At 45.0% G+C, this 22,248-nt stretch overlaps 1 protein-coding gene across 1 annotated transcript in view; it reads left to right on the top strand.

The window, feature by feature from the left end:
- GOLT1B (golgi transport 1B) overlaps positions 1–22,248 on the top strand; it is a 68,865-nt gene that overhangs the window by 8,855 nt on the left and 37,762 nt on the right. The window contains exon 3 of the mRNA XM_030214300.1: positions 19,699–19,877. Coding sequence (XP_030070160.1) covers positions 19,699–19,877 — 179 coding nt within the window. The remainder of the gene's footprint in view (positions 1–19,698; positions 19,878–22,248) is intronic.

Genomic DNA, 22,248 nt, shown 5'->3' with positions numbered 1-22,248 from the left:
ACATTTTGTATATTTTGTATATCTACTTGGAGCTTTAAGTTCAAAAATTTTTAGTGATGAGCAGGATTGGTTTAGGCACACAGGGCCCCTTTTACCAAGCTGTGGCATAAGGGGGTGTGCACTGTCATCGGCGTGTGTTTTTGACGCATGCCGAGGCCCCCTTTTACCACAGCCGAGTAAAAGGTAGGCCTTTTTTTTCTGCAGGAAATGTCCGCGTGGCAAATAAAGCACTTGCCGAGCGGCCATTTCGGGGGGGGGGGGGGGGGGGGGAGCCCATACCACAGCCCATTGAGGTAGCGGTAAGGGCTCCCACGCTAACCTGGCTGTAATCTGGCCGCGCGCTGCACTGCCCGATTACCACAGGATACAGACCAGCACTATAAAAAAAATATATTTTTGTAGCGCCAGATATGACAGCGCACTGGGGGTGGGACCTAATGCAGGGCTGCTGCGGTAGCCCAGCGGTTGTTCCTTTTTAGCAAGCGGTAAGCCTGCGTAGGGCTTACCACCGCTTTGTAAAAGAGGCCCACAGTGTGATGTGATGTCATTGGATGGTGCTGTACTATGGATCAGCTGTCCCAGGGATTGATGCAGAAAGGTACCTGAGCCTAACTGTTCGGTTACCGTGGGATGTTTCTGGTCAAGCAATGCAGAGGGGGTGTGAGTGTAGGTGTTAACTTGCGCAGAAGACGAGGCTGCACACTACATTGAAATGGATGATCATGAAGCCATTCTGCATTCCGCTGCAGCGCACAGCACAAAATTATTTTTGCCAGGCCAGGTTCAGGGCAAAGTGGTCTGATCCACCCCTCCCTCTCCCCGACCACAACCAGATCACTTTCCCTCCCCTGACCTTTTAGTGCACCTCCCTTCCATGACACCCCCCTCCCCTAGGTGTATCTTAAAATAGGCAGGAGTGATGCCCTCCCATCCATGCCTTCAACACCGCCATCTTGAAAAATGGTGGCACCTGACCCCTTGTGGTACATCCTGGGCTCTTCCAAAAAGAAGAGTAGGGTAGGACCATGGAAATCCACAAAGAGACAAAAGGAAGTCTCGCAGTTCAAAAATAAGAAGTTGAGGGGCACTTTTACAAAGCCACGTAATCGCTTATGCGTGCCAGAATGGAGTTACCGCATGGCTACAACGTGGCTCTTGTGGTAATTTCATTTTTGGAGCGTCCGAAAAATATTTCGGCCGCACATATCGGACATGCGCCAAGTGACATTTGGCACACGTAGATCATTACCGCCCGGTTACTGTGTAAGACTTTACTGCTAGGTCAATGGCTGGCGGTAAGGTCTCAGACCAAAAATGGATGCGCACCAATTTTGATTTTGCCACAAGTTCATTTTCAGTAAAAAAGTTTTAAAAGGCCTTTTTTACATGCGCGCTGAAAAATGGATCGGTGCACACCCAAAACCCATGCCTACACTACCGCAAGCCATTTTTCAGTGGGCCTTTGTAAAATGACCCTTTAGTGATAAAGCTCCACAATTGAGTAGACCCAACATGGCGCTGTGTTTCAGCAAAGGTCGCCTGCCTCAGGGGTCACAAAATCTACAGGTGACTAAACAAATTTAAGAACATAGACGTGGAGGGGCATAATCGAAAGGGATGCCCAAGTTTTGCGGAGGACGTCCTTGCAAAACGTCCCGATGGAGGGGGCGGGGAAACCCCTATTATTGAAACAAGATGGATATCAATCTTTTGTTTCAGTAATACGGTCGGGGATGCCCAAATCTTGACATTTAGGTCGTCCTTAGAGATAGTTGTCCCTAGACTTGGTCATTTCTCATTTTTGGCGATAATGGAAACTAAGGACGCCCATCTCAGAAACGACCCTTTGGTCGTGGGAGGAGCCAGCATTTGTAGTGCACTAGTCCCCCTGACATGCCAGGACACCAACTGGGCACACTAGGGGGCACTGCAGTGGACTTCCTAAATTGCTCCCAGGAACATAGCTCCCTTACCAAAACCCACTACCTACCACTGTACACCACTACCATAGCCCTTACAGGTGAAGGGGGCACCTACATGTGGGTACAGTGGGTTTCTGGTGGGTTTTGGAGGGCTCACATTTACCAGCACAAGTGTAACAGGTAGGGGGGCATGGGCCTGGGTCCGCCTGCCTGAAGTGTATTGCACCCACTAAAACTGCTCCTGGGACCTGCATACTGCTATGATGGACCTGAGTATGACATTTGAGGCTGGCAATCAATATTTTTAAAGATGTTTTTTGAGGGTGGGAGGGGGTTAGTGACCACTGGGGGAGTAAGGGGAGGTGATCCCTGATTCTCTTCGGTGGTCATCTGGTCAGTTCGGGCACCTTTTTGTGGCTTGGTCGTAAGAAAAACAGGACCAGGTAAAGTCATCCAAATGCTCGTCAGGGACGCCCTTTTTTTTTCCATTATGGGTCGAGGGCGCCTATGTGTTAGGCATGCCCAAGTCCCGCCTTCACTACGCCCCCATGAACATCATAATCCTGAGGGACATACAATAAATAAAGTAAAAAAAATAAATAGAAGTAAAAAAAAATAAAAAACATTTCATTAGTTGTGTAATTAACCTCAAAAATATATCTAATTGATTGTAAGATAAAACCATAAATCCTCTAATATCGTGCAAAACAAAAATGGTATAAAAACAACCATAGTGTGATGACAGTATCTAAGTGGATTAATCTCTATAGACTGTTAATTGTCAAACAATTTATAACCTAAAATGGTTTTTAACCATTGAGTGAATTGAAAAAATAATTGATCAAATTGTGGGCTGAGCTGCTGTTTAAATATATGGTGTTGATTTTAAATAGGTTGAAAAAATATATATTATGGATTGAACATAGCAAACTAATGCGAAGAGACAAATCATTGATCAGTGCACAGCAAAAGCATGGAAAAATTCACATTCTGCATATACATGGAAAATGTGCACAGAAGCAATAATCTATCCTTTAGTATCTATTGCATGGAATACAAAAACCATATACAGTGCACTCCATTTAAGTGCACGTCAGACAAGCGCATGCTCTGTTTAACTGCATGCCGTACTTCGGTCCCGTTTTTGGCGCCATCAATTTCTATGGAGACAAACTTCGGTTTAACGCACCACTGATAAGTGCAAGATACGCTTATATGCATGGTTTATGACCGCTCCTCTGCAGGAAAGCATGCGCACGGAATATGGAAGCCGATTGGCGCATGACAACCTACGAGATTTCAAATTTAGTGCCCCTTTAACTGCCACAGGCAAAATAAGCGAAAGAATGTTGTTAGAGTGTACACTGGGGTCGTTGTCATCGCGCAACTGTAAGACTTTAACGCTGGCTGAACGAATAGACGTTAAAAAATTAGAAAACAAGCAAAGTCAAGCATCTATTGCTAAAGAATACGGTGTCAATCCCAGTCAAATTTCACGTATCTTGAAGCAGAAAGACCAGCTTCTGGAAGACTGGCAAAACAATACAAATCCACAAAGGAAACGAAAACGGGCGGGAAAAGCTGAGGAGGTAGAAGATGCTCTTCTTCGGTGGTTTTCTCAAGTCAGGAGCAGGCAGTTTCCTGTCAGTGGTCCACTGCTTATGGAGAAAGCTAATCAGCTAGCTGAAAGTCTTGGACTAACTGAATTCAAAGCCACTGTTGGTCTTCCTGCAATATTTCACAGTCTGCACATGTTTTAACAACCTTGACTAGTTCATCTGCAAATTTAATCACCTCACTTGTCATCCCTATTTCCATATCATTTATAAATATGTTAAATTGCACCAGTCCCAATCCCTGTGGCACCCCACTGTTCACCCTCCTCCATTGAGAGAAATGACCATTTAACCCTACCCTCTGTATTCTGTCCAATAACCAATTCCTAATCTACATCAGAACCTTGCCTCCTATCCAATGATTCTTTAATTTTCTCAGGAGTCTCTCATGAGGAACTTTATCAAAAGTTTTCTGAAAATGTAGGTACACTACATCAACCGTCTCACCTTTATCCACATGTTTGTTCACGCCTTCAACGAAATGAAGCAGATTGGTGAGGCAAGACTTCCCTAGGCTGAGCCCATGCTGACTCTCCCATTAAACCATGTTTGTCTACATGTTCTGTAATTTTATTCTTTATAATAGCTTCCACTATTTTGCACAGCATTGACCTCAGGCTTACTAGTCTGTAATTTCTCAGTTCACCCCTAGAACCTTTTTTAAACATTGGCGTCACATTGGCCATCTTCCAATCTTAGGTACTACGGATGATTTTAATGACAGGTTACATATAACTAACAGCAGATCAGCAATTTCATGCTCTTTGAGTACCCTTGGATGTATGCCATCTGGTCAGGTGATTTACTACTCTTTAATTTGTCAGTTTGGCTCAGTACATCTTCCAGGTTCACCGAGATTTCTTTCAGTTCTTCTGCATCATCACCCTTGAAAACCATTTCTGGTACAGGCAGATCTCTTACATCTTCTTCCATAAAGATAGAAGCAAAGAATTTATCCAGTTTTTCTGTTATGGCCTTGTCCTCCCTGAGCACTCTTTTTCCTCCTTGGTGATCTAACTGTCCCACAGTTTCCCTGATGTACCTGAAAAAGTTGTTACTGAGGGTTTCAGCCTCTGCCGCAAGTTTCGCTTCATATTCTCTTTTAGACTTCTTTATTAATGCTTTGCATCTGACTTGCCAGTGCTTATGTTACTTCTTCTTTTCTTCACTTGGGTCCTTTTTCCATTCTTTGAAGGGCAATCTTTTGGCTGTAATAGCCTCTTTTACTTCACCTTTTAACCATGCTAGCTGTCGTTTTCTCGTCTTTCCCTCTTTGCAAATATGTGGAATGCATCTGGACTGGGCTTCCAAGATGGTGTTTTTGAATAACATCCATGCCTGATTTAGTGTCCTAACCTTAGCAGCCAGGCCTTTTAATTTAATCTCCAGCTTATCTGAGAAATGTATTTGTTGTTTAGTGAGCTCTGCGGTTTTGAAATCCAACTCCACCACATTGATTATCTGCTCCTCCAACCGGAGTTCAGTTTCCTCTAGCTGCTTTCCCCGGATGTTGTATAAAACTACAGTATACTCTGTTTTAGCCAAGTCAGTAGCAGAAATTAGTTGATGGTCATCAATTTCCCAGTGTGAGCGAGGAGCTGTGGGTTTATGCTACCATTCGGCCTGATGACGCAACTTTGTCTTCACTAGCACCTCTATTATCAACTAGTAAAATATGCCCGTTTCTAGCGTTAATGAAACGGGCGCTAGCACGGTTTCCTTCCGAACGCCCCCCCTCCCTCCCTACTCACCCCTTTCGGCATTCTGATGGCACTGGCCGCCATTGTTGTGGACCTCGGCACGCCACCTTCAATCTGCTGCGTCGTTTGTTGTGAAGCCACTGATGCCATTGCTCCGCCCTCGACGTCATCACGTTTGACGCGAGGGCGGGGCCCTAACACAGTGTTTTCGGTGGCTTCACCACGAAGGCTTCGAACCGGAAGGAAGTGCCCGGAGGACCTGACAGTGACGTCAGTGTCCTCAGAACGTTGAGGGTGAGTTTTATTACATAGGATGTGTTTGAGTTTTTCTCCTTCACCACTCACAGTAGCACAGACACAGTAAATGACAGCAGATACAGACCTGCATGATCTATCTAGTCTGGTGGCTAGATCTGTGCCTGCCACTATGTGTAGGCTCCAGCCACTCATGCTTAAACACTGGTTGTCAAGTCTCCAACCATATAGGTAGCCAAACACGATGGGAGTCTTGGATATATATATATATCATCTTTAAATAATCTGAGTCCTTGTATTTTTGGAAAGAGTAAACAAGCGATTCATATCTACCCATTCCACTCAGTATTTTAAAGACCTCTATTATAGTATATTATATTTTTATTTATTTATTTGTTACATTTGTATCCCACCTTTTCCCACTTATTAGTAGGCTCAAAGTGACTTACATAGTTCCGGAGAGGTATTTACAGACTCCAGTGTGAACAAATACAGTATAGGGGTACTATTACAGTGACAAGTGCAGTAAAGAAGTATCGGTAAATAGGTTGGGGTGATTCAGACAAAATGTTAGGGTGTGATCATGCATCAGAGTAGAAAACTGTCCGTTTCCTGATTAAAATGCCATATTTAATTATTCGGTGTTTGTCAGATACTGTGGGGTATGCCTTCTTGAACAGGCTGAAGAGCCCTAACTGCTTTTAGCTTTTCTTCATAGGGAAGTCATTCCATCACCTTTATCATTTTCATCGCCCTTCTGTGTACCTTTTCTAATTCCACTGTATCTTTTTTTTTATTTTTTTGAGATGTGACTAGAATTGCACACAGTATTCGAGGTGCTGTTGCACCATGGAGCGATAAAAAGGCATTATATCATTCTCATTTTTGTTTTCCAATTCCTTTCCAAATATTTCCTAACATTCTAATTTGCTTTCTTAGCCGCCGCTGCACACTGAGCAGAGAGTTTCAACGTATCATCATCGATGATGCTTGGATCCTTTTCCTGGCCTGTGATTCCTAATGTGGAACCTTACATCACTTAGTTATAGTCAAGCATTTCACCAGCTTTTACAGCTACTCTTGATATTACATACTTTTGCAAAATATAAACAAAAAGACTTGGTAATTCCAGTTGAATTATAAATGGCCAAGCTACCACTATGCTTTGATTCCTTTTCTGTAGCCTATTTGCCAGGAGAGTCCCTGCCTCTATCACCATGTTTGTAGAACTTTTTGACATGAATAACAATAACTTTTCAATCCATTCCACCTATAATTTCCTCAACTCACCCCTCAGAGCTTGCATGCCTTGTATCGCTTATCAGATACTTGGTGTTTATATTGAATCTCAAGCTGTCTAATGCTGTTTTATGTGGACTCTCTTGGAGCCTGGTTTTCTCTTTGTTACTGGCATAATAACTTTTATATTCTTCATCCTCATCACTGCTTTGAGAGTCACAAATCTCACCAGCATGAATTTCTGAGAAATCCTGTATGGCATCTGCTATAATTTTATCAAATTCAGCTTTACCTAGTAAAGAAAATTTAAGCCACCAGACCATATTAAACCCAGCCTAAAGATCAAATGTCAAAGGAAGCAGTATTGGATTGTGATCCGAATTGTCAGGTAAAATAAATATGTGCTGGTGTGAAAAGCATTGATATTATCTATGTTTATTTTTCTAAAATATGCTGCATGCACCCAGTGCATTAAAATCAATTTCTCTATATTTAGAATGGACTATGTTCTAAAATCCTAGTGAAATTTTAGCCTCTTATGTTAGATCCCCTCAGCTCCTGTGAGCTTAGGAAATAGTCATTGCAGCTGCATATATTATAGTCCAGTGAGTAGCGGATACGGGTGCTCATTTTCAAAGCACATAGACTTTGTAAATCTATATGCTTTGAAAATGAGCCTCCACATTTCTTGCAGATGGATATTGTATCCACTAAGTTTACTGCAGAGCTTTGTCAACCATTTAAACCATGTCTTTTTGAGAAGACCTATCCACTCTTGGGTCAAAGTAAGTATTCAACTACCCTCCTGCTTTCCAGCATTGAATTAAGAACACCAACATAGTAATAGTTTTTTTTTTTTTTTTTTTAAATAATCCAAGCCAACCTGTGTTAATACTTGTAGTATGTACAATATGCACTCAGTTAATACACATCAACTCTCAGGTTCCTTGTGCACTTTTTCTATCACCATCAATTAGACTTTCTGAATAAATAGAGATCTACCCCTGCTTTGGGAATGCTATGAGACATAAATTCTCCAAAGACAAGCAGGCCAATATTCTCACTGATGGGTGACGTCACGTCGGCCCGGAGGACTTTCTAGCAAAGTCCATGACAAAAATAAAAAAATGTCCCCCGTCGCGCGGGCGGATGCAGTGCGCATGCGCGCATCCACTTTCCCGCCCGTCGCGCGGGCACATTCCTCAGTTTTTTCTTCTCCGCGTCTGAGGTGACACGGAGCTCGACCTTCGTCTTCGTGTTCCTCCTGTGCCCGGAGGTGAAGATTCGGAAAGAAAAGGAAGTATCCTTTCTAATTGTCTTAGCAATTTTTTCGTTTATTAAGTTTCCTTTCTTTTAGCCTGCGATTTTATTTAAATCGCTCGGTCGGGTTTATTTTCCCCTTTTTCTTTTTTCTTTTGTGTCTTCTTTTTATAGACACAATCGCGTCTTTTGATTTGGCAGGGATAGTTTTTCCCGAGATGTCAACGACGCCCAGCGGCTTCAAGCCTTGTGCCCGCTGTCATCGGGCCATCTCTGGCACTGACACACACTCGTGGTGTATTCAGTGCCTTGGGCCGGACCACCGCTCGGAGAGCTGTAAGTTGTGTCTCGCCATGAAGAAGCGGACACTGCTCTCTCGAGACGCCCAGAGAGAAAAGATTTTTGGGCCCGGTGCTTCGGCGTCGGCGCAGTCGGCGCCGTCCAAATCGGCGCCGGTGAAGTCGGTGCCGTCGAGGACGATGTCTTCAGGGCCGGCGTCGTCGAGGTCGACGTCGAAGGAAGCGTCGGCACCGGGAGACCGGGGACAGGCTGCCATTCGACCGATGCACGCTGGGAGCAGTGATGCATCGAGTGGGTCTCCACCCACCTCGGCGCCTCCTGCTTTGCAGACCCCCCGGGACCGTCCTGCGTCGGACCCGGCCCCGAAGAGACGTGTGGATTCCACGTCCTCTTCTCCGGTGCCGAGGAGTCTCGACGACATGCGTCGGGCGAAGGCCAAGAGGCATCGTCGTCGATCTCCTTCGAGACACGGCACCAGGAGCTCCGGGTCATCGATACACTCGATACCTGAGAAGCGTCGGTGCCGAGAGGACCGCTCTCCCTCTATTACTGAGGTTCCGACGCGTGGGGTCACTGGCAGCCGAGTCCCCACTCCCCAACCTCAGCAGACTTTGCCTCCGATGCCTCAACCGACCCCGCAGCATCTTCCGGCACCAACTTTGGATGAGCGTATGCAGGCCATGTTCCCATTTTTTATGGACATGATGCAGCAGTGGCAGTCGGCATCGAGGTTGTCGGTGCCGGTGTCGATGGTTTCAGAGGCACCGGTGCCGACGGTGTCGGAGGTGTCGACATTGCCGGTGCCGGATGTTTCTGCATCAGGCCTTCAGCCTGTGGTGAGGTCTGTCTCACCGGTGCCGCCTCCGGCGCCGGTGTCTTTGACTTCCCGAGTTGACTCTCCCGAGACATCGGGGCAGGAAGCTTCTCCGGAGTCTCAGGGACCGTCAACTTCTCGGCATCATCATAGAGGCCGTCAAGCCTCTTCGTCGAGACGGGCTCAGATCCGGGCGGCTCTGTCTGAGCTTTTAGCCCCATCTGACAATACCTCATCTGAGGATGATGATGGAGTGCATGGGGAGTTCTTTGGCGAGGATTCTCAAGGCATTCCATCTGACTCCACTCCCTCGCCACAGAGGCAGCTGTCTCCTCCCGAGAGCTTGTCTTTTTCATCTTTTGTTCGGGAGATGTCTGAGGCCATCCCCATCCCCGTGGAAATTGTGGACGAGCCCAGAGCCAAAATGCTTGAGGTTCTGGACTATCCATCTCCACCTTCATCTTCTGCCACAGTTCCTTTTCATGAGACTCTCAAGGAACTTATGCTGAGGAACTGGGAGAAGCCTTTTTCTTGCCCAACCGTCCCCAAAAAAGTTGAGTCCCAATACCGGATCCACGGGGAACCCAGTCTCATGCAGACTCAATTGTCTCATGATTCAGCGGTGGTGGACTCCGCTCTCAGAAGAGCCAAGAGTTCCAGGAGCTTCTCCTCGGCGCCCCCGGGGCGGGAGTTTGGAACTCTGGACGCTTTTGGGAGGAAGGCGTATCAGGCCGGTCTGCTCGCCGCCAAGATCCAGTCATACCAACTCTACACGAGTATTCATTTACGGAACTCTGTGAGGCAACTTGAGAGTTTGGTAGATACACTCCCTGAGGAGAAAGCCGAACCCTTTCGCCAAGTGATCAGGCAGCAGAAGGCGTGTCGCAAGTTCCTGTCCAGGGGCATTTTTGACACTTGCAATGTGGTATCTCGCTTCTCTGCTCAAGGTATAGCGATGCGCAGGCTCTCATGGCTGCGTGCCTCTAACCTGGAGGAACGAACTCAGTGGAAGATAGCAGATATCCCATGCCGGGGGGGATCACCTTTTTGGAGAGAAGGTAGAAGAGATGATTGATCATCTCTACCAGCGTGACAACGCTATGGATTCTCTCTCCCGCCGGGCGCCTTCTGCAACCACTTCCACTGCTAGGAAGTTTTTTAAGGGAAGAAGAAGTGCTCCTTTCGCTTCTAGGAACCGAAAGTACACTCCTTATTCCCGTCAGCCGGTTCAGGCTCGACCCCAGCCCGCTCGCTCTCGTCAGCAGCGGGCACCGAAGCAGGCCCCTGCAGCTCCCCAGCAAAAACCAGGGACGGGTTTTTGACTGGCTCCAGCAGAGCATAGCCGGAATCAAGGTACCTGTGCTGGATGATCTGCCGGTCGGGGGGAGGTTAACATTTTTTCACCAAAGGTGGCCTCTCTTAACCTCCGATCGGTGGGTTCTCCAAATAGTCCGGTGCGGGTACGCTCTCAATTTGATTTCCGAACCTCCAAATTGCCCACCAGGAGCTCAGTCTTTCAGCTCCTACCACAAGCAGGTACTTGCAGAGGAACTCTCCGCCCTTCTCAGCACCAATGCGGTCGAGCCCGTTCCACCAGGGCAAGAAGGGCAGGGATTCTATTCCAGGTACTTCCTTGTGGAAAAGAAAACAGGGGGGATGCGTCCCATCCTAGACCTAAGGGCCCTGAACAAATTCCTGGTCCAAGAAAAGTTCAGGATGCTTTCCCTGGGCACCCTTCTTCCCATGATTCAGGAAAACGATTGGCTATGCTCTCTGGACTTGAAGGACGCTTACACCCACATATCGATACTTCCAGCTCACAGGAGGTATCTTCGATTTCGGCTGGGGTCACAGCACTTTCAGTACTGTGTTTTGCCTTTTGGCTTGGCGTCTGCACCCAGGGTATTCACAAAGTGCCTGGCAGTTGTGGCAGCGTCGCTACGCAGACTGGGAGTGCATGTGTTCCCTTATCTGGACGATTGGCTGGTGAAGAACACCTCCCCGCAAGAAACTTTGGAGTCCATGCGGATGACTATTCAGGTGCTAGAGATGTTGGGGTTTGTCATCAATTATCCCAGTCCATCGTCCCAGCTCAAAAATTGGAATTCATAGGAGCTCTGTTGTGCACAAAGACAGCTTGCGCTTATCTCCCAGGACCCAGAGCGGACAGACTTCTGTCTCTGGTTTCCACAGTGCAAGCGTCTCAGCAGATCACAGCTCGGCAGATGTTGAGATTGCTTGGCCACATGGCCTCCACAGTTCATGTGACACCCATGGCACGTTTACACATGAGATCTGCTCAATGGACCCTAGCTTCTCAGTGGTTTCAGGCCACGGGGAATCTAGAGGATGTAGTCCGGCTGTCCATCAATTTTCGCAAGTCCCTCAATTGGTGGACCATTCGATCCAATCTGGTCTTGGGACGCCCATTCCAAATTCCTCAGCCACAAAAAGTGCTGACGACGGATGCATCCCTCCTCGGGTGGGGAGCGCATGTAGATGGGCTTCACACTCAAGGAGCTTGGTCTCTTCAGGAGAGGCATCTCCAGATCAATCTCCTGGAATTGCGAGCGATCTGGAACGCCCTGAAGGCCTTCAGAGATCGGCTAGCCAACAAAATTGTCCTCATTCAGACAGACAATCAGGTGGCTATGTATTACACCAACAAGCAAGGGGGTACCGGATCTCGTCCTCTGTGTCAGGAGGCCGTGCAGATGTGGCTATGGGCTTATCAAAACGGAATGTTTCTCCAAGCCACTTATCTAGCCGGTATAAACAACAGTCTAGCCGACAGGCTGAGCAGAGTTATGCGGCCTCACGAGTGGTCCTTGAACATGACTATTGCCAAAAAGATCTTTCGAGTTTGGGGCACTCCATCGATAGATCTTTTTGCTTCCCAGGACACTCACAAGGTTCCTCAATTCTGTTCCAGACTTCAGGCCCACGGCAGACTAGCGTCGGATGCCTTCCTCCTTTTTTGGGGGACAGGACTCCTATATGCGTATCCTCCCATCCCTTTAGTGGGGAAGACTCTCCTGAAACTCAAGCAAGACCAGGGAACCATGATTCTGATAGCGCCCTTTTGGCCCCGTCAGATATGGTTTCCCCTTCTTCTGGAACTTTCTTCAGAAGAGCCATGGAGATTGGACTGCTTTCTGACCCTCATTACCCAGAACGAGGGGGCGCTTCTACATCCCAACCTCCGGTCTCTAGCTCTCACGGCCTGGATATTGCGAGCTTAGAGGTTGCCTCCTTTGGTCTCTCTGAGGGTGTCTCCAGAGTTCTGTTTGCTTCCAGAAAAGATTCCACACATAGGTGTTACTCTTTTAAATGGAGGAGGTTTGCCGTCTGGTGTGACAGCAACGGTCTAGATCCTTTCTCTTGTCCTGCACAGACCTTGCTTGAGTACCTTCTGCATTTATCCGAGTCTGGTCTTAAGACTAACTCGGTCAAGGTTCATCTTAGCGCAATCAGTGCTTATCATTCACATGTTGATGGCTTGCCGATTTCTGGACAGCCTTTAGTCATGCGTTTCATGAGAGGTTTGTTTTTGTCAAAGCCCCCTATCAAACCTCCTCCAGTGCCATGGGATCTCAATGTCGTTCTCACCCAGCTGATGACAACTCCTTTTGAGCCACTGGATTCCTGTCATCTGAAGTACTTGACCTTGAAGGTCATTTTCTTGGTGGCTGTTACTTCAGCTCGTAGGGTCAGTGAGCTTCAAGCCCTGGTAGTTCATGCACCATTCCTTGTCATCATGACAGAGTAGTTCTCCGCACACACCCAAAGTTTCTACCGAAGGTGGTGTCGGAGTTCCATCTGAACCAGTCAATTGTCTTGCCAACATTTTTTCCCCCTCCTCACACGAGCCCGGGCGAAAGCAAGTTGCACACTTTGGACTGTAAAAGAGCACTGGCCTGTTACGTGGAGCGGACACGCCCCTTCAGACAGTCCGCCCATCTGTTTGTTTCTTTTAATCCCAATAAGAGGGGAGTTGCTGTCGGAAAACGCACCATTTCTAATTGGCTAGCAGATTGCATTTCCTTCTCTTACGCCCAAGCTGGGCTGACTTTGGATGGCCATGTCACGGCTCATAATGTTAGAGCCATGGCGGCGTCACTGGCTCATCTAAAGTCAGCCACCATAGAAGAGATTTGCAAAGCTGCGACGTGGTCTTCGATCCACACATTCACATCACATTACTGCCTTCAGCAGCAGTCGGTTTGGGCAGTCGGTGCTGCAGAGTCTGTTTGGGGTTTAGAATCCAACTCCACCCCCCTAGGCCCATTTTATTCTGTTCCAGGCTGCACTCTCAGTTAGTTGAGTTTGGTTTCAGGTCAATTTTGTTTTTTGTCCTCGCCATTGCGGGACCCAATTGACCATTCTTTGTTATGTTGAGTGAGCCTGGGGGCTAGGGATACCCCATCAGTGAGAATATTGGCCTGCTTGTCTTTGGAGAAAGAGTAGTTACTTACCTGTAACAGGTGTTCTCCGAAGACAGCAGGCAATATATTCTCACAACCCTCCCACCTCCCCTTTGGAGTTGTATTCCTCTAATTCTTGTAATTAACTGAGGAATGTGCCCGCGCGACGGGCGGGAAAGTGGACGCGCGCATGCGCACTGCATCCGCCCGCGCGACGGGGGACATATTTTTATTTTTGTCATGGACTTTGCTAGAAAGTCCTCCGGGCCGACGTGACGTCACCCATCAGTGAGAATATATTGCCTGCTGTCTTCGGAGAACACCTGTTACAGGTAAGTAACTACTCTATATATGACACATCTATTTCCATCTGACATTATGTTTTGAAAGGTGAGTTTGTTGAAGCATCGCTGTAATGATTGTTTTTTAGACAGGTATTTGCATCCCTTTGATCAGATGAGACCCCCCTGATATTGTGAGACAAATTTAACCTCTGAGAAAACCATATTTTATAAATACTAAGACATTGTCAATACCCATTGTATGTACCCTATGTCATGGCACTATCTGTGGATGCCACAGATTAGGGCTGCCTCCAGTGTATTCTTTTATAACATTATACATCCTCAGCCTCACCAGAAATATAGCACCCCAAATAAACTCCCACTTTCCCACTTCAGATCCCAGAACTTCAGTAAGATACAAAAACAAGAAAGAAAACATTTGGCCCCCTCATATCCACAACCTTTAACAGACCCATTCTGCTCCCAGCTGGTATGGCCCAGGGTCCTTACTCAGATGGGAGAAGTCTTGATCCGAGACACCTCTCTTTTAGTCCCCACCAGTCCAGCCCAGCAAGTACCCCTACATCCTGTAACCATGTTCCACAAAAACAAACATTAATTTCCCCGCTCAACAGCATGAGAAATAATATTATTCAGTCTCAGTGTCCAGTCAGGGCCTATTGCAGCATCACAAATTTTCCTCAGCTTTGCTTTTGCCTCAATTCCCAAGGCCTATCAGTTCTCAACACTACTTATCCAGCATGCAGCATTCATAACCATACCCAGCATCAACCTTAGTGCAAGAACCTGTACCCCTTTCCCCCATGGAGATTACATGTTGAGGTCTCTGATGCCAGCTAGCAATTAACTCCTTCCCACCATTGTGTATCTTCTTCCCTAGATCATGACGAACCAAATTTTTCCCAACAGCACAATGTTACAAAACCATACCAAAAAAACACTCCAAACCCCCATTTACTCGAGATCATAAATATATTTTACTTCATCCCGCATCACAAGTTCAGACCAAGCTGTAAAAGATCAGGTTGGTGACTGCATGCCCTATGGCAGTTTGTCAGAATGGCACAAAACTTCTCAGCCTCTTTCACTATCATACAGAACAGTCTTAACCTTGTGTATAATCCTCAGCTTCATCAGGTACAGTAACAAATATTGTATTCCCCACTGTTGAGTTTTTGTTTTGTTTGTTTTTCTTTTTGTGGGGGTTTTTTAACCACCATAAAGCTCTTATGTGTTCTTTACAATTCTTTGGAGAAGTTCTAGAAAAGATAATCCCAGTTGCTTCGATACATCACTTCTTTCTGGTTTCTCCAGTCATCCCAAGCTTTATCCATGTAATAGTGCAGGCAGGTAGTTACCACTTTGAACTATGCATTCTCCTCTGGGTGGCAAGGCCCAGTAAGTTACATTCACTTTTAAGCAAATGTTTTCTGTAAGGATCGCCAAAGCTGCAGCAACCATGTGGAGCAGAGAGATGTAGGGTCTGTACTTGAATGCTCTACTGCAGCACTGCTACCCAAATGTTAATGCCAGCTGCTATTTTCAAGATCATCCTGTTTTTCCAAAAACAGCTTGTTAGTTCTTTTTAAAATTTCAGTCTTCTTAATGACCTCAAAAAGGAGACCTTTCTGCTTTATCCATGTGTTCTCTATACTGTCAAGATGGGCTGAATTGTCCCTGGCCACTTTACTATGACTACTACCACTTTAACATAAGTTTCATAGTAAATGATGACAGATAAAAACCAACCTGGCTAGTCTACCCAGTAAGGTGGCTAGGATTGTACATGTTATTCCATGCAAATTACCACCCCTGTGCCTTTTTTAAAATGTGAAAGTCATTTTTGAAGTTTTGCTTTTGGTGGAAATACGCCTATTGATGTGCATCTGTCCTGAACTTTTTTGAATTCCATCACTATTTTTGTCCCCTCCACCTCCAGCAGGAGGGTTTTTTATTTTTGTTACATTTGTACCCCGCGCTTTCCCACTCATGGCAGGCTCAATGCGGCTTACATGGGGCAATGGAGGGTTAAGTGACTTGCCCAGAGTCACAAGGAGCTGCCTGTGCCTGAAGTGGGAATCGAACTCAGTTCCCCAGGACCAAAGTCCACCACCCAACCACTAGGCCACTCCTCCACTCAGCTATCCACAATCCTTTCAATGAAAAGTATTTCCTGATGTTCCTTATAAATTTACTCCATGCAGTTTCATTTCTACAAGCTTGGAAGAGGGTTGTTTATTAACCCTTTAGTGTTCAATGTTCCCGTAATAAGCCATATGGGAACAGATTGATGGGAACATTGGACACTAAAGGATTTAATATCCTTTACGTATTTAAATATTTGCATAATATCTCCCCTGTCCCTCTTCTCTAGAATATAGTATACATGTTCAGGTCTTGGTCTCTTCATGTGTCTTCTTGTGCAGGCCCCATACCATTTTGTTTACTTTCCTCTGAACCATTTCTAGGCTATATAACCTTAGCAAGGTATGGCCTCAAAAACTGAATGCAAATATTCCAAGTGAAGACTCACCCATGGCTTATAAAGGGTGTTATCACCTCTTCCTTTCTGCTGGTTATGACCCCCTTTATGTAGCCTAACATCTGTCTGGCACTGGCCACCACTTTGTCACATTGTTTCAGTACTTTGAGATCCTCAGACATCACTTTGAGGTCTCTCTTGTGGTCTGTTCACATCAGCCTCTAGCCTTCCATCACAAAGTTCCTTTGAATTCTATACTCCACATGCATCACTCTGCACTTTTTACATTAAAGCTTAACTGTCAAGCATTAGACCATGCTTCTAGTTTATGTAAATCATTTCTCGTGTTGTCTACTCCCTCTGCTGGGGTGTTCATTCTGTAACAAATGTTCATGTCATCTACATTCTACACAAAGATAAACTTTTCCTTTTAACCCTGCAGCAATATTTCTCCTAAAGATATTGAGACTCGGTCCCCAAGCCTGACCTCCAAGGCATTCCACTACTCGCTTTTTTTTTTTTTAATTCTTGGTGAATTCCTTTTGCCATCACCCTCCATCATCTGTCAATCAAAAAATTTCTGATCACCTTGGGTCCCATCCTCAGGCTGCTCAGTTTATTCATGAGCCTCCTATGAAGAACAGTATCAAAGACTTTATTTACCATAGTCTGAAGCTTTGGATTAATACACAATCCCAATTTTATTCCCACATGTTTTTCATGGAGTCAATCATTTTGGCTGAGATTCTTTTCACAGGGCCTTTTCTGCTAAGGCTGTCTTTCTCCTGCATCTTTTCAGCTTTGCACTTTGGTAGGCTCACATTATAGATATGGGAACACTTGCCCGTTTATTTAGCAGTCTTTAAAAGTGAACATGTGGGGTACCTAATCACAAAAAAAAAGTAAATTTTGAAAAAAGGAACCAATAGTTATTGGAACATGGATCCACCTTCAGCTACACCATCACAAGGAATGTAAAGATTCTTACAAAGTGTGTGTGTGTATATATATATATATATATATAGAGAGAGAGAGAGATAGATACACATAAAGACAGAAAGGCAACACATAGCATACAGATGTAATTCATGAATTTCACTTGCTATCTTCATAGCTTTCTTGTTGCTAAAGTCCAAGTTGCATTTGTGGGTTATCTATAGTTTCAGCTTGCTTTTCAATAGCATTGTGTTGGGCTTTGGCCTTTTTAATTTTCATGAAAGAGTCGCACATTAGAGTCCCTCTTTCTGCTTTCTACTTCACTTGTAGATAGGGGGCACACATATACACACGGAGGAGTGGCTTAGTGGTTAGGGTGGTGGACTTTGGTCCTGGGGAACTGAGTTCGATTCCCGGCACAGGCAGCTCCTTGTGACTCTGGGCAAGTCACTTAACCCTCCATTGCCCCATGTAAGTCGCATTGAGCCTGCCATGAGTGGGAAAGCGCGGGGTACAAATGTAACAACAACAACAGAGGTCTAGCCCCCAACACATGCTGTTTCTTGGTGAAATCTCACCTAACTGAAAACTCTGACCCATAATTCTCGCATTACAGCTCAGACCAGGACACTCTCTTTCCCCACCCTGCCTGACCCAGGTACTTTTCACCCTTTCATTCCTTCTGAGGGTGTAGGCCTGATTCTCCCATCTCTGCCTTGCCTCTCTCTTCTTTCCACTGTATCATCTTCATCCTTCCAGCTGCATCGCTTCCCAGCCAGTGGGGCTTCATCTTATTCCAGCAATATGACTGTGTCATCTTCCTGCCTAGGGAGTTACATGGCTATATTGTCTTCCCTCCCACACAGGGCTGGTTCCAACTTCTTTGTTTGAGGGGTTATTGCCTTCCATGCCTCTCCAAACTCCACCCATGGCTTTATTATTATTTCCACACTCATCTCTCTTTTAACATGAGCACATCTATCTGCCCCAGCTCCACACCCTTCAAGTGCTCTTGTTCTCTCCATTTCTCACTGTCTGTAAACTCCTGCTCTTCCCTTCACTCAGCAAATCGCCAGACATGGACTCCTTTTCTCTCTGTCTTGTCCCTCACCATGAACAAATCTCCCCACTCTTGATCTTCTGATCCTTCCATATGAAGGAGAAATCAGAAATCCTGCTACTGCTTCCAAATCAGTTACTGCATCTCATGCTCGGTGAATGCTCTCCCCATCTCAGACAGCTAGGGGATAAGACAGAGGCTGGAAAAACTGAATGAAGGAGGCTCATGAGCAAGAAAAGAAGGAGATATTATGTGCAGTGTGTGCTTCCCAAAACAGGTCCTTACTGTACACGAGCCTGCATACCGTCTGTTAATTCCCATGCTCTGAGGTAGTTGCTGTTGACTGTAGGAAGGAGAGATATAATGACTATACATGTGTGCAGTAAAGTGCTCTTGCATGTTAAAGAGCCACTTTGGATTTCTTTTGTAGCTGTTAGATGTTGATGTTGGTGTGGACCTCATTATCAGGCTGTGGTGAGTTCCTGTGGCATACTCGATCAGATCTGATGGCACACATAATGGTTGAGATCCACTGTGTAAACAATTGGCACTGCTACTTACGATTTTCAGACTTTTGGATCCATTCATTAAAATTAGTAAAATACTGTTCAATAGTATATTTGTGGTTTATACACTAGAAACAATGTGAAGTAGACAATTCTGTTTTGGGTCCCTCAGCCTGTACCTTCCCTCTCTACCCTACAACAGAGGCTACCTGGTATAGAGAGCTTTCTTTGATGTATACTTTGTCTCGGTAGGCAGCCTATTCGGGGTTCGCTACTAAATAGGTATTATGGGGAAAAAACTGTGTGTAAGGCTTAATAGTTATCTGGTTCCTTCATCTTGGATTCTGCCCACAGTAAAATAAAATTGCTGGGCTGAGGAAGGTTCTGATTTTATAACGAGGAAAGTGCTCTGAATAGAAAACAGATACATGGTAAGAAGCAGGCAAATTTGGGCAAACCTTATTGTCAGGTGGTAAATGTGTCTCATTGCCTTAAGTCTGATTCCCACTTTCCTAGGCTGCTAGGACTAGGGATGCTGTGAAGGCAACGTTCTTAGCCCCTAAGGGGAAGGGAGTCTTGGTCAACTTACAACATCGTCACGTAATAGCCACATGTAAAGTCCAAAATAGTCAGGTCCTAGAAGGAGCAATGTTTTTTGTTTCCAGGCCAAAATCTGTCACTGTAATGACTGAGCTGAGTTTAGGGATGGATACAAGGGAGAGAAGCCCAGATAGCTATGAATCAATTCTGCTAGCCAAAGGAGAAAGAAGAAACTGCCAAGAACAAAAATAGGCAAATGTATTGTCTACCAGCACAATAGATTGTTCTTGTCTCAATTTCAAAATTCAGCATTATGTATTTTCTTTATCTCTTTTCCAGGTTTTATTTGTGGCTGGCTTGGCTTTTGTAATCGGTTTAGAAAGAACATTCAGATTCTTTTTCCAGAAACACAAAATGAAAGCCACTGGTTTCTTCCTTGGTGGCATATTTGTAGTGCTTATTGGATGGCCCTTGATAGGAATGGTCCTTGAAATTTATGGATTTTTCCTTCTCTTCAGGTAAGGCATGATAGTAATTCAGATTTTTTCATCTTTATCATTGTTCAATGTGAAACTTCTGGTTAGACTACTTCAGTTATCAAATACTTGCTGGCAGCAGGCCATAGCAGCCATACATACTGATTCTTTGCCAAGCTTGAGCAGCATAAACCACACAAATGGGCCATGTGATTTCCATCTTATGTCAATACAAAAGATCGTTTTACAGCTTTATAGGAAAGCTTTATCAGCATGCTTGGTAGTATCTTCCTGTGTCACCAGACCAGTAGTTCTCAGATTTAATTTTTCTATACTCAAATAAAAATATTCCTCAGACCTCTTCACATTTAACTGCATATACTTTCTAGACATTTTGCCATATTTGCTGTTTTTCAAAGGTCCTTTCTTTGTACTTTTAACATGAGATGGGTTTATTTTAGTTTTCTCACTGCTACTTAGCAGGTTAGGTCCCATCTTTTCATAATAAAACCACATACATGTTTTTATTTTATTCTTACCAGCACATCTTTTTCTTGAAAATGTCTTTACTTTTTGACTTTGTCTTATATGGTTTCTTTACTGTGGTTGACGAACAGCTTCTAGAGGGCCTGAGGTGCCCACCAAAATGACCCTCGCAAATTACCACAATGAATGCCATAAGTATCTGAAAAAAGCCAGTGTGTCTCCGAGTGTTTATGTATGAAACAATATTGGCAAGAACAGTTTGGGCTTGGCATCAAAAACTTCATGCTTACTTGTCTGGAGCAAGATAGTTAAACTCAATGCCCAATAAAAACCTGAACTTAGATGCTCTGATAGGCATGCCAACAAAGAGGTCCTCAGCCACTTTGCTGTCTCAGATCAAGGATAGGTCTAGAACATGGGGAAATCCCCACTTTAATCATCTCAAGGGCTGAAAAGAGTTTATTTGAGCATTAAAGCAAGTGAGAGCTTAGCTTCAAATGGAGATTCAGCATGGTGGTATTTCTCATTGACACATGGCTCTGAGGGCTCTGGCCTGGTAAAGATTGCTTTTACTCCAGAACAGCTGCTTCTGATTCCTTGTTCATAATTTTGAGGTGGAAGGGTTTTTGGCCTCAAGACAAGACAGTGGTGGTGGTGACTGGAATGAGGATGGTATGCTTGGCTCTGATTGATGTTCCAAGGGGGATATAGGAGTTGAATTTGATGTCTCCAAACTGATTCGTTTGTTTAGAGTAGTGTTGGATGGGACTGTTGCCCTGACTTTCCTTCTGAGCTTTCTCCACAACTGGTTAAAAAAAAAATCCTCACCAGAATATTTCTTTACCACTTTTTGTCCAGAGGTTTCAGAAGAACCCAAGCCTCCCTGTCTGATCTCCTGAAATATCTTGAGTGTGCCGAAGAAATTGGTGGCTCTGTCCATCTACCCTGTACTCCAAATGATTATTTGGACAAGGTTCAGGCCCTACACCAGTGTGTTGGGGGGGGGGGGGGGGTCAGGTCAAATCCACCTTTAGGATGTTCAAGACATTTAACACTTGTAGGTCTGATCCACTGTACCATTACTTCAAGACCACCTCATCAATGAGCAATAATTAAAGAATGCTGTGGTCTCCTTTCACATAACTACCTACCAGGTCTCCTTGGTTAGTACTTGCAGTGTTTTGGTACACTTTTTGGAAAGCAGTGCAGAATTTCACTATGTTCTACCTCAAGAGTTAGAAGGAGGAATTCTCTCTCTTATGTGGAGGGAGGAATGTGTGTATTGTAATGAGCCTTTGATGTTAGTCAATATCGAGAGCCTTCTCAATTGGTATTGACACCCACAGACTTGAATTGCTATGAGCTTTAGAGAGAAATGGCTTGCTGGCCTATTTAGAAAGGTGAAGGAGAGTGGACATTATCAAGATTCTGTAGACCTCCACCTCTGGCTCTCCTCCAATACATTGGCGCTTCCAGAGTGAACACTAGAGAAAATTTGTTTCCTCAAAGAACCACCATTAAAGGGAACCTTCTCATCCCAATTTACAAAGCTCAAAGCCTCACACACAAAAGCAAGACTCTAAGCCCCACATTGTCACCAATCAAAACCAGGGACAGGTTTTCTGACTAGTTTCAGAGTATATAGAGGCATATTTTCAAAGCAGTTTGGGAGGCTAAGTTCCATAGGTTTCTATGGAACTTTGGGAGGCTAAGTGCTTTGAAAATGAGCCTCATAGTCATTCAGTCTGTATACTTGAAGATCTCCTTTTTGGATGGAAGCTAAAGGTTTTCTGAAACTGCTGGCACTTTTCAGCCTAAGAAAACAGTTGGGTTCTTCGTCTTATCAATCATGTTGATGGCAGATAAAGATAAAATGGCTCATCTAGTCTGCCCAGAGGGATTGTAATGGCCAATCTATGCAGGTTAT

Source organism: Microcaecilia unicolor, chromosome 9, assembly GCF_901765095.1.
Source record: "Microcaecilia unicolor chromosome 9, aMicUni1.1, whole genome shotgun sequence".
In the NCBI taxonomy this organism is placed as follows: Eukaryota; Metazoa; Chordata; class Amphibia; order Gymnophiona; family Siphonopidae; genus Microcaecilia; species Microcaecilia unicolor.
This window is presented reverse-complemented; position numbering and strand designations above follow the sequence as displayed.